Genomic DNA, 13,169 nt, shown 5'->3' with positions numbered 1-13,169 from the left:
CTCCACCTTGGCAGTGCCATTTATCACCATAGCTATAAAGGCCACAAAGTCCACCCTCTTAACTTTTAAAATATCAGGATCCTGCTGGTGAAAGGCAACCCCTGCATCCTGCACTAAAGGCCTATCCACCACCATGAACTCTTCAGGTGTACCATTCAAACCCTCAACCCCTTTAACACCTGCTGCATATGAAATGCTCTGGACAGTCCTGACTTTGGCCACCTCATTCTCTTTCACCCTTGTGGGGCATTCTAAAAGACGTGGCTTCATGGTTCCCACCACAATTGCAACATGTCACATTTTCATCACTTTTATAACACATTATATATTTTCCACAACTTGGACATCTCGGCTTCTCCCTTCTGAAAACACTTGACCAAAAGCTTTACAATGATCGCACTGCATTGGTCTTGGGATAAATGCTCTGACTCTGTAGTTAATATACCCTAACTGCACTTGAGTAGGGAGAGACTCCATATAAAAAAACAAAAGAACAGATAGAATTTTCACTTTTTCTTCATTCACCACACGATTCATCCGACGTGCATCAATCTCTCCAGGAATATTTTTCATCTCTTCAACACTGTTAGTCTACACCTGTAGTTTATGAAGCCTGTGACAAATAAGATTTGATTTAAACTTGTCAACTAAATAAATTATTGAACCAACAGATACAATCTTAATTTACATGAAACAAGGAGGGAAAATTGTACTCATAAAAGTGAATCAACTCATGTTGATTGTGGTCAGTACTGACGTGTATGACTTCAGACATAATAATAATAATAATAGTAAAAAGTCCTGTGGAACATTACAAACATGGACACCCATTAACTTCACTGACACTGTCCTTGGTGTATTGGATTATACAGTGCAGATAAAGTTACAATATCCAGTCATTTTTTTTCTCCAGTGCTCCTCAACACAACAGCAACGATACAACACATGAACAGAATTAATAGAGGCCTATACATAAGTATATTTTACTTTGAGATGGAAAAAACATTTGATAGGCTGAATCTTTGGGTTTCTGTATTGTTTATAAGTGCAACTGACAAAGTGTTTTATATTATTCTATTTAATTTATTCCATTCATAAGGCTGCATACATTCTGAGATGTTCTTGGATAGGCATACAGTAATCTCTGAAGGCTGTCTCGAGAGACTAGGCTATACATTCACTTGATGTACAACCCTCAGGTCCATAAGAGGTGTGATCCTCAAGTAGGAATTGACAAGTCAAATGTACATATACATATTCAAAGGATCATCATGCCACGTGTGGCCAAATCCAGTAGTGTAGTCAGTAGTAGTGAAGTCACTTGTCTCTTCTGCCTGTGGAGCTGCATGGTACTGTAGCCTTTTCCCTGCCCCAGAGGGCTGATTCTCCTCAGGTCCAGTGGAACTGGTAGCCTCTAGACAGTACAAGGCTCTCCAGGTCTCTGTCCTCAGCCCTCTCCTGCAGCCGCTGCTCATCCAGCAGGCTGACCAGAGTGTCTCTCCTCTCCACCACCTTCATGATCTCTGTCAGCATCTTCTGCTCCTCCGCCAGCTCACTGGAGCTCTTCCTGGAATCTGCAAAGGGCCACAGCGGATAGAGGGCAGTGGCGCAAACGTATAAAAGTTGTAACAGTGGTAAGTACAGAATGTGTAACTTATACTACAATTGCACAGTACTACACTACAATTACACAGTGTGTGACCCATACCGTCTATGGACATCCTGTGTCGTAGATCCATCTGTAGTTGACTCTGTCTGTCCTCCAGCTCGAGTTCCTGAGCACTAACAACAGACAAGACAACCTATTCAAACACTCTTCACTCCATAAGATGGTCACTGTCTGAGAATGTACTGTGTTTCTCATCTTTTCCTACTTACAATATGACCAGCTCTTCCTCATAGCGTGCCAGTCTGTTCTTCTCCAGGACCAGCTTGAACCACATTTGAAGGAGCTCGTGCTCATCAGAGAGACCATCACCTTTGTCTGATAGAGGGAGAGAGCAAGATCAATCAGTTACCCCAACCCCAGACAATATAGAAGTTTGATAATCCTGTTTCTTCATTCCTCCATTACGTCCAAGGTCGACTTATAAGCTCCCTGTCACAAGGTTATACAGTAGATGGACATACAGTGCAATCGGAAAGTATTCAGACCCCTCGACTTTTTCCACATTTTGTTACGTTACTGCCTTATTCAAAAATTGATTAAATTGTTTCCCCCCCCCTCAATCTACACACAATTCCCCATAATGACAAAGTAAAAACAGGTTTTTAGAAATGTTAGCAAATTTATTTAAAAAAAATACTGAAATATCACGTTTACATAAGTATTCAGCCCTTTACTCAGTACTTTGGCAGCGATTACAGCCTCAATTCCTCTTGGGTATGACTCTACAAGCTTGGAACACCTGTATTTGGGGAGTTTCTCTCATCATTTTCTGCAGATCCTCTCAAGCTCTGTCGGGTTGCATGGGGAGCGTCGCTGCACAGCTATTTTCAGGTCTCTCCAGAAATGTTTGATCAGGTTCAAGTCCGGGCTCAGGCTGGGCCACTCAAGGATATTCAGAGACTAGTCCCGAAGCCACTCCTGCGTTGTCTTGGCTGTGCGCTTAGGGTCATTGTCCAGTTGGAAGGTGAACCTTCGCCTCAGTCTGAGGTCCTGAGCGCTCTGGAGCAGGTTTTCATCAATGATCTCTCTGTACATATTTCTCTCAATCCTGACTAGTCTCCCAGTCCCTGCCGCTTAAAAACATCCCCACAGCATGATGCTGCCACCACCATGCTTCCCCGTAAGGACGGTGCCAGGTTTCCTCCAGACGTGACGCTTGGCATCCAGGCCAAAGAGTTCAATCTTAGTTTCATCAGACCAGAGAATCTTGTTTCTCATGGTCTGAGAGTCTTTAGGTGCCTTTTGTCAAACTCCAAGCAGGCTGTCATGTGCCTTTTACTGAGGAGTGGCTTCTATCTGGCCACACTACCATAAACGCCTGATTGGTTGAGGGCTGCAGAGATGGTTGTCCTTCTGGAAGATTCTCCCATCTCCACAGAGGAACTCTGGAGCTCTGTCAGAGTGACCATCGGGTTCTTGGTCACATCCCTGACCAAGGCCCTTCTCCCCCGATTGCTCAGTTTGGCCGGGCGGCCAGCTCTAGGAAGAGTCTTGGTGGTTCCAAACTTCTTCCATTTAAGAATGATGGAGGCCAATGCTGCAGACATTTTTTTATACCCTTCCCCAGATCTGTGCCTCGACACAATCCTGTCTCTGAGCTCTACGGACAATTCCTTCGACCTCATGGCTTGGTTTTTGCTCTGACATGCACTGTCAACTGTGGGACCTTATATAGACTGGTGTGTGCCTTTCCAAATCATGTCCAATCAATTGAATTTACCACAGGTGGACTCCAAGTTGTAGACACATCTCAAGGATGATCACAATCCCTGTCACAAGGGGATTGGAAGCTTGTTGTGTGGAACAGGGAGTGGCAATTGAATGCATGCTTCACCATTTTTATTTATTGTTAAAACATTTCTAGCCTATCTATTTATGCATGACAGGGTTGATGTGTTATGCTCAACCTGCTCAGTTTTTCACCATAAAACACCAGCAAATGGCCAAAAAGAGTAGAACCAGCTCACCTACTTTTACACTGTGATTTGAGTATTAGATGTTCAATGTTTCTTTTAAAAACATATTTAAAAAGGAATAGTTTTACCATATTAAAACAAGAGTTCAGTTCACGTAACAGGTTTGACCTTAAAATGAGGGACATATGTAAATGAATCACTAATCACATTAAATAAATAATAATATTCCAAATGGACTTTGTCAAAGCAACAAAAATAACTAGGGCTTTACAATGATGGTGAACCTGGAGAAATGTTGGGGTTAAGTGGGTTAAAACCTTCCTAGAAGTCACATGGAGGGACATGTCAAAATGCTGAATTTTGGCACCTCAGCTGTTTTGGCACTTCAGCACTGGTTGTTTCCATGTCATTCCAAAGAAATTACATTGAACCAACGAGGAATAGACTGTGCCCAGTGGGTTCAGTCTTTTTTCATATGAAAAATCTGATTTATTGAATTCTCCATGTGGTCTATATTAAAGGGGACTTAATTTAATATAACCGACTTTTAAAATTAAATATTGGTCTACAATTTCTACTTAAAATATCACAGGGACGCAAAAGGCACTCATTTCGTGGAACGACCCAATACTAACCCTAGAGACGTCATAAAACACTTCATAAAATGGAACTTCATAACTATCAGAGGAGCTTCAAAAGTTAACTTTTGAAAATGTAATAACATGACAATGTAACATTCAGACAACAGGCTAAATGTATTTATTTAAACTGCCTAAGCACATTCTCCATACTAGTGTGTAATTTAAACGAGTTAGTGGGTGACTGGATCTGGAGCTATGGATTTTATGTTAAAGCTACTAACACTGAGCTTTAAATTAACTACAGATATGACATGTTTGACCCATTAGGAGAGCGTGTTTGATTTAATGACAGCATTTTCAAACTCAGAATCTTGCCATGCACATAAACTTCGGTCATTATCTGACACCTATTCCTGCCCTCTTTCTATCCATTTGAAGTCTGTTAATAATGTAAATTAACAAAGAGTCTATTGAGCCAAGAGCCCTTCACCTTAATACAATTATACAAACAAAGCAATGTAAACAGGCACACAATGGCTGGCACTGCTGCCGCTGCCCTTCAGGCCTGCATCACAAGAGAATATCTCTGTGTAGATATTGAATCAGAATTTGCAAGGCCATTCACTGTACTGAGAGCAGCCTGCCTGTTAATGTCTCTGTCTCAATGGTACTTAGACAAGAGACACTCAGTCTCTGTGGAGGCTTTTAACATTGAGCCTGACTATTGAACAAAACTTGAATTTACACAAAAAGGTCTTTACACAGGAGATGTGCTTTCCATTTGAGAATAGAAGGACAAAAACTTGAATGAAACAATTGCATTACTCAGTTTTGTGTGCTTTTATGCACTGTAATCTAATTTAATGTAATTGTAATAAAAGTAACAGCTAACTATGCTTAAAAACTCGCAATAATTCTTTATCTGAAGGGTGCAGAAGCAACAAACACATTTCTGAGAAATGTGTGAAAATCACATTTACAATTCCGGCAAAACACAATTTACCTTTGAGGAATATGATTATCAGTATAAAAACATTACTTGTTAAAAGGAATTACTGTTTTTCATTCTAAAATGGCTGTCTTTAATGGCTAACTTGTATATCACCATGTGCAAGGGTAATGAAACATGGGAAAGCTTTCCCCCCGCCTTCCTCTCTTCACAAGGCCAATTGCCACTGTAGTGATTTCAAAACAATTTAAACTTAAAATTGTTATTTTGGTTGAATGCAAATGACTATAATTTGGTACCATTTCTATTATATATTTTCCTAGCAAAGGCATCAGAGTAGTTCTGACTGTAGACTACTCTAGATAAGGAAATTGAAATAATGATTAGAGAGGCATTGCCAGTTTCAAATCTCACAGAAACAGGACAACTAGAACGAGCATAGGTCATTCTGAATACAGTATTTCTGTGTCTCAACTATATGTTCCTGGCTGAGGTCAAACAAAGACTAAGAGAGTTCCATTTTCAGCCATGCCTTTCTCCGCTCTCTGTTCATAGCCCAGTCTTCATGTGCCATGTCTTTGTGCGTTACCTTCATAGAATAATGGACACTAACTTACTGAACATTCTGATTCTGACCCTTCCAATCCATTGTCATACATTCATAAAATGCTCTGGCCAAGAGTCAGAGATACGTCAACCGAACGGATACACTTTTATGTACTTTACTCATACACAGTGCAGCTGTTGGAATCCACACAGCATGGGATGACAAACGTACAGTACTCGCCAAAGGTACAGTACATGCAGTTGAGACTCAGTGTGGCACACCTGGGGATTCGCCACGAAGGACCTTCTCAATGGACACCCCTCTCTCTTCCAGGTCCTTCTGCTTCTCCCCCACTTCCTCCAGCTGCCTCTGGATGATCTTCACAAAAGAACCACCAGGTCAGAATCAACCAGCGCAGGCTCACAATGTAGCTCAACGCACAATATTTATATTCCATTCATCTCCCCAACAAATCAAATACATTTGTGGAAGACTTCATGAGAGATTCAAATTTATCAGATTTTTTTTTATATAGATGGGTTAGCTGACAACGTCACGAAAACGATGTGCGCACTTCCGTGGGGTAGAAGTCAGCGTGTTGTTGTGATTCTGGATGGCCAGATTGTTAGCAAGAATAACAAAAAACTGCCATGTAGGGAATCGTAAGGGGCTCGTTTCAGCTTGTTATGTCTTGTTTTGAGGTGTTTTGACTGATTTCATGTCAATGCCAATATGCTCAAATTCGCTAGCTAACCAACAACTGTAACGGTGTATTTGAGAGACAACAAGTGCTCATTGTGTTTTCAATAAACATTGGGGACGAAATATAGCTTACATGTTATCAACAATCTAAGCCAACCCATCTGTTTTGCCCCATAGTTGTGCATGCCTAAACAACCAACCCTTCTATAAAACATATAAATGATTGCAAATGATCACAGAAGCCCATTGTGTGGTAGTGCTGTTCTGTCGTCTATGTGCTCTACAGTACCTGGGCTCTGTGGAGTCTCTTCAGCTGCTCTCTCTTGTCCTGTTGAATCACAGTCTTCTCCTGCCTCCTCCTCTGTCTCTCTGAGCTCCCATGGTTCTAAACATAGACCAGCAAGACAGTGTCACATACCACTTACCTCACAGCAGAGTTTAACCCTATTTTCTTAGTCACAACTATTAGGGGTCTGTGCACATCAGTCTGATATCTTATCAGTCATGCACTTATCCTGACCTGGCGGAAGTAGCAGAGATGGTTCAAAAGTGGCAGTAATTCTGTTGAGAGTGAAGTAAACAAGGCCGTTCCTAACAGAGAGGTGCAAAACGGTGCCCAGACCTACTACAACACCAAAGTGGGATTTCCTCCCTGTATGTGAAGTGATATGAGCAGGTCATGATGTGCTCCTTCAGCCTTCCCAGTAATCACTCTCTAATGGAGGATGGATTATCTGTTCTCTGGTCCCCACCGGTCTCTTTATGCCTCCTTTATGCATCCTCTGCCTTGAGGAGAGCTGCTTCTAATTCACTGATCTGACATGGATTGGTGCTTTCACCCATTATTTAATGTCATGATCAGTGATTACTTACAAGAAAGGCAGAAAGGAATGATGCATGTAAGAGTTTGGGAAGAGGGCCCTTACCTTCGGCTGGGACAAGCTCCCAGCCAAAGGTTTGGCTGGGACAAGCTCATCGTCACTTGAGGAGTTGGACTCATCCTTCTGCTGCTCGCTGGAGGCTGTGTATAGATGAGACAACACAAGAACATTTAACTGGAGCAGTGGTCTTCAAACTGTAGAATGTAGTCGTACACTCACTTCAACTATGTGATTTACACACAGTATAGGCTACTATTGTTCCTAATTTATAGCATTTCATTATAGCATTGTAGCATTTACTAGCCACGGATGACAAAGGAGTAGAAGCATATCATAATGCTCATCACATCCTCCCGTAACCTGACCCCTGACCTTTGTTCCTGATGTTGGACAGGATGGTCCCGATGTCCTTCTCCTGACCCCCCACTCCCACACTCTCCAGCCCCTCTCTCTTCTTCAGCCTCAGGGAGGAGAAGAAGTTGAGCTTCCTGGGCGGCAGAAAGGCCATGTCGTCGGTGGTGATGGAGCCCACAGACTTGTTGCTGCCTAGGGACACCTGCTCCAGTAGCATGGGCAGGTCTGAGGGTCTTTCACCCATGGAGGCCTTGCATGGGTGTGGGGTCAGCTGGCTCTTCTGATCCACTCCGACTGGTTTGGCCTCCTGGCTTTGGGCAGTAGCCCCAAACAGGGACCTAAAGCTGAAGGCTCCGTCAGACAGAGGCCTGGGCTTGGTGGGCCCGTTGTTATTCCTCCTGGTGACAACTGTGTTGGAGTCTGTTGTTGTCCCCGATACCCCAAAATACCTCCTGAAGGCATTTGCCCAAACCTGGAACGTGGACGGTGCCGGCTGGGGCTGAGCTGGGACTGGTTCTATCTCTGGGTCTACCTGAGGCAATGGGTCCTTCTGGGGGATCTGGTCCCCAGGTTTGGAGTGTTTGGATGGGCCTCCTCCTCCAGGGCTTCGGGCCTCCTCTGGAGTAACCAGGTTCCAGTCCAGGAGCTTCTCTTTCTCAGACAGGGACAGTGTCAGCCTCTTCTTTGGGCCGACTGCTTCCTCCAGCTGGGGCACTTTGGTGACAGGACGCTCTTCTTTACCCATCAATAGATTCTGAGAATCTGGAGGTAGTTTAGGACCATCATGGGAGACCTGCTGAAAAAATACACAAGTATTGTTTTATTGCTCAGTTGCAATAAGGTTGATATGTGAAATGTTTCTATAACACAGGAAATTGTTGAGTATCTGTATGAATATTGTGCTTTACCAGTGGTTCAATCTCCTTGAAATCAGAGTTGGCCTCTTCAATGGTGGGCTCCTCTTCTTCTGCAGCTTTTTCATGTGAGAAGTGCCTCACCAGGATGAGAGGGAGAGCTAAAGGAGTAGAGTACAACATATACTGAACAAAAATATTAACACAACATTTCAACGATTTTACTGAGTTACAGTTCATATAAGGAAATCAGTCAGTTGAAATAAATTAGGCCCTAATCTATGGATTTCATATGACTGGGAAGGGGCGCAGCCATGGGCCAACCCACTTTGGAGTCAGGCCCACCCACTGGGGAGCCAGGCACAGCCAATCAGAATGAGCTTTTCCCCACAAAAGGGCTTTATTATAGACATAAATACTCCTCAGTTTCATCAGCTGTCCGGGTGGCTGGTCTCAGACGATCCCGCAGGTGAAGAAGCTGGATGTGGAGGTCCTGGGCTGGCGTGGTTACACATGGTCTGCGGTTGTGAGGCCGGATGGACGTACTGCCAAATTCTCTAAAACGACGTTGAAGGTGGCTTATGGTAGAGCATTTAACATTACATTCTCTGGCAACAGCTCTGGTGGACATTCCTGCAGTCAGCATTCCAATTGCAGGCACCGTCAAAACTTGAGACATATGTGGCATTGTGTTGTGTGACAAAACTGCACTTTTTAGAGTGGCCTTTTATTGTCCCCAGCGCAAGGTGCACCTGTTTAATGATCATGCTGTTTAATCAGCTTCTTGATATGCCACACCTGTCAGGTGGATGGATTATCTTGGCAAAGGAGATATGCTCACTAACAGGGATGTAAACAAATTTTTGCACAAAATTGGAGAGAAATACGCTTTTTGTGCGTAGGGAACATTTTTTGGATCTTTTATTTTAGCTCATGAAACATGGGACCAACACTTTACATGTTGCGTTTATATTTTTGTTCAGTATATATAACATGCATTCATCAGAGCTCATGCAGCAACACAGTGCTGTAGATCAGACTTAACACACTATTCGGATGCATTCACATTAACATGCATATGCTAAATACATAATAATCCTGTGTTGTCATTGTGTATAACATTAGGGTCATTACGCATTATCTAATAATGTATGCAAAACCCTTATAGTTCAAAAGAGTTGAAGTAACCAAAATCATTGCGTTTCATCAGCAAGAGAGCACAGTTATAATGTTGTTCATTTTCCAAACACTAATCTAATCTCATTCAATTGTAGACAACTCCAGATAAAAACTATTTTTTAAAACTCTTTTCCCCAGAGATCACCAGCTCCCTCTAGTGTGGAGAGAACAGCTCTGATGCTCAGGACTTCTCATTCAACTTTTATATCTTTAATTTAATGCTCACTCTCAATCAAGACTTCAGTAACATCAGTTAGTAAACTGTTATTTTTTTTCTTGCATGTAACCAGCTTAAAGACGATAAACCTTATTTCCATCAGTAGAAAGTCATTAGTGGTCCGACTGGATTTTAATCTTCACTATCTTGCTCAATTTAACCATGGGGCTTTACAGTCCTTCAGGTCTAAATCCATAAATGAATGGTGAGCTGGTATAAACAAACTCCAGGGATAGCCCGCTATAAGTATACTGCATTGACAAAAATAACCCAACATGGGAGAGTTGAAGGTCAATGGCCCATTGGGATTATCAAAGCCATGAAGTACGCACCATAGGCCCCTAACTGCAACAGCTCTTTACAATACTTCTACAAAACACAAACATCACAAAGCTAGTAAAGCCACAGTAGGGCATAAGAAGGGGTAAAATTATGTCTGTAGGATAAGGACAGGAGGTGATCGATGGGCCAGATACTGTATAAGGATCATGTCAGATTGTCAACAGCAGATAGCCTACTCACTAGCATGGATCTTCCTCTTCCATCGGCTGTTCCCAGACAGGAGAGATGACGTGGAACTGGAAGGTTCTGCAGGTGTGGGTAGGAGAGGGAGAGAATACGTAATAAGTAACACGTATCACATACAGTATTGATCTGTGCCAACACAACTGTGCCAACACATTTGAACTGGATGTCTGTCACACAACAATGATAAACGATTCTACAGTATAGTTCTAAATGTACAAGCAAACTAAGCAAATGAGGAGATCTTGTTACATAGTTTATGGGTGCTAGACAACTCCAATTCAGCCTTTGGGTGGCGTTGCAAACCTAAAACTGAGCCCAACGAATGTAGCGTGGAGAACAGAATAGATGTGGTCTATAGACAGCCAACAGACAGCCCTATCCGTGCAGCCGAACAGAATGTCCAGGCCAGTCACAGTACTCAGTGCTCCCCATGCCAAGACAACTATTCACTTAGTTAAGTCTCTGAAATCTGGGTGGGGATTTAACTGGAGGAGTGGGAGTCTCACACTGGGGGAAACATAGCATGGTGAGCTGCTCCGAACTCACTCAGACCCTATTAAACAAAGTCTATATCCCACAGGACCAGGGCTATATCACTAAACGGATGGAATCATTTCCTACATGCTCTAGACATCCAGACTGATGCCTGTAATGATGCTGGGAGAGAAGTTAGGCTGCTACAAGCCAAGGCTGTGGACGGGGAGAAAGGAGGGAAATAGCGATCGCTGTAGGAAAAATCATGAGGCCAATGTGTTTCTCATGGTGGTGAATGTCATGGAGACATGGACACCTTTCTTCTCCTGTGCAGAATCTTGTGGTTGGAGAGAAGTATTTGAGTGGTCCTGTTTCTTCGAGTCAGCACTGCAACTAGTCATGGACAACAGACACAAAGACAATAAGCAATGGCAAATATCCATTTGATTGTGAACAAGGACACATTCTGAGCATTGTGCTGTACAAGTGGACTCACGTCCTATTGGAGTCAGGCATGTCCAGGTCCACGGCCTCCTCTGCCACCTCAGGCACCGTGCGGGTGTACAGTCCATTCAACAGGCCCATGTATCTGCAGTCCCGCCCTGAAAACGTACCATCTTATTAGGCTATACATTCTGCCAGATTATTATAGCTATTTATGACACTACGTTTACTACAAACAAACAAGGATAGCTATGGTTATTAAGGTTTTTTGTAACGCTACTACCCTTACTATGTGTAATTATGCCTGGCTCTTTTTTAACTGCCTAGTACACACTGCCAGGTTGCATTATTGCTATGGTAATAACAGTACACAAATGTTACCTACTTTATACACTGAGTATATAAAACATTAAGGACACCTGCTCTTTCCATGACATAGAGTGACCAGGTGAATCCAGGCGAAAGCTATGATCCCTTATTGATGTCACTTGTTAAATCCACTTCAAATCAGTGTAGATAAAGGGGAGGAGAGAGGTTAAAGAAGGATTTCTAAGCCTTGAGACATTTGAGACATGCATTGTGTATGTGTGCCATTCAGAGGGTGAATGGGCAAGACAAAAAAATGAAGTGCCTTTGAACGGGGTATGGTAGCAGGTGCCAGGCGCACTGGTTTGTGCCAAGAATAGCAACGCTGCTGGGTTTTACACACTCAACAGTAATTATCCTAACCTATTGCGTAAGTTCTCCTAACCTGCTACGAAAGTCACTTCTGGTCGTAGCTGTATTCCACCTAGTCAGAACCATTATTTTGGCTACCATGGCTATGCTCCCCTAGGATGACAATCCCCCAATCCATAGGGCACGAGTGGTCACTGAACAGTTTGATGAGCATGAAAACAATGTAAACCATATGCCATGGCTGTCTCAGTCACCAGATTTTAACTCAATTGAGATTCTGGAGCGGCGCCTGAGACAGCATTTTCCACCAACATCAACAAAACACCAAATAATGGAATTTTATCATGGAGGAATGGTGTCGCATCCCTCCGATAGAGTTCCAGACACTTGTAGAATCTATGCCAAGGTGCATTGAAGCTGTTCTGGCTCGTGGTGGCCCAACGCCCTATTAAGACACTATGTTGGTGTTTCATTTATTTTGGCAGTTACCTGTATATACAGGTATAAATTGAGACTTTGGAAAAGCCTCAAGTTAAAACATAAATCAACATTTAAGAAACACCAACCATGTGATATGAAACATTACAGGGAACATTCATGCTAGTGATTACTTACAGAACCAAACTGAAGCCATGTTGACATTGTTTCATACATTCTTTTGAGAAGTTCCTCCAATTAGTTTAAGTACATTTCATAAACATAAAGAAAAGAAAAAACCTATACAAACATTATCTATATATACGTAAATATAATAATATAATAATAATAATAATAATAATAATAATAATAATAAGCCATTTAGCAGACGCTTTTATCCAAAGCGACTTACAGTCATGCGTGCATTTTTATTTTTGTGTATGGGTGGTCCCGGGGATCGAACCCACTACCTTGGCGTTACAAGCGCCGTGCTCTACCAGCTGAGCTACAGAGGACCACTATATGGGGCATGCTCAGTATCGGAATTAACCGAAAATGTTGGTTAGGTTGTGTAGCATATTGTGGAAGTTTGCGTGTGTGTAATTGTCGAGGCAACACAGCTTCAACACACATACATGAACAATAGCCTACTTGAGCTGCTGATGGTAACTCCACAAACATTGATTGTCAGATTTGTTAGGATTCCAATACAGAATAACAAAAAAGCACCACTTGCAAATGAACTCTGCGAAAACTCTTGTAATGCAGACCAGATTTGA

The 13,169-nt window shown here is 42.5% G+C and overlaps 1 protein-coding gene across 1 annotated transcript in view; it reads right to left on the bottom strand.

Annotated features, from left to right (window-relative positions):
• Positions 1 to 500: 500 nt before the first annotated feature.
• The window catches only part of LOC311136839 (F-actin-monooxygenase mical2b-like), a 58,327-nt gene continuing 45,658 nt past the window's right edge, over positions 501 to 13,169 (bottom strand). The window contains exons 27-37 of the mRNA XM_084171128.1: positions 11,348 to 11,453; positions 11,168 to 11,238; positions 10,372 to 10,437; positions 8,508 to 8,614; positions 7,618 to 8,395; positions 7,291 to 7,385; positions 6,654 to 6,749; positions 5,944 to 6,040; positions 1,879 to 1,984; positions 1,709 to 1,782; positions 501 to 1,574 (exon numbers count right to left, since the gene is read on the bottom strand). Of these exons, the coding sequence (XP_084027254.1) occupies positions 1,390 to 1,574; positions 1,709 to 1,782; positions 1,879 to 1,984; positions 5,944 to 6,040; positions 6,654 to 6,749; positions 7,291 to 7,385; positions 7,618 to 8,395; positions 8,508 to 8,614; positions 10,372 to 10,437; positions 11,168 to 11,238; positions 11,348 to 11,453 (1,781 nt within the window). The 3' untranslated portion in view covers positions 501 to 1,389. The remainder of the gene's footprint in view (positions 1,575 to 1,708; positions 1,783 to 1,878; positions 1,985 to 5,943; positions 6,041 to 6,653; positions 6,750 to 7,290; positions 7,386 to 7,617; positions 8,396 to 8,507; positions 8,615 to 10,371; positions 10,438 to 11,167; positions 11,239 to 11,347; positions 11,454 to 13,169) is intronic.

The sequence above is a fragment of the Coregonus lavaretus genome (assembly GCF_964263955.1).
Source record: "Coregonus lavaretus genome assembly, chromosome: 11".
NCBI lineage: Eukaryota > Metazoa > Chordata > Actinopteri > Salmoniformes > Salmonidae > Coregonus > Coregonus lavaretus.
Note: the sequence above shows the minus strand (reverse complement) of the source record. Positions and strands in the feature narration are given on the sequence as shown.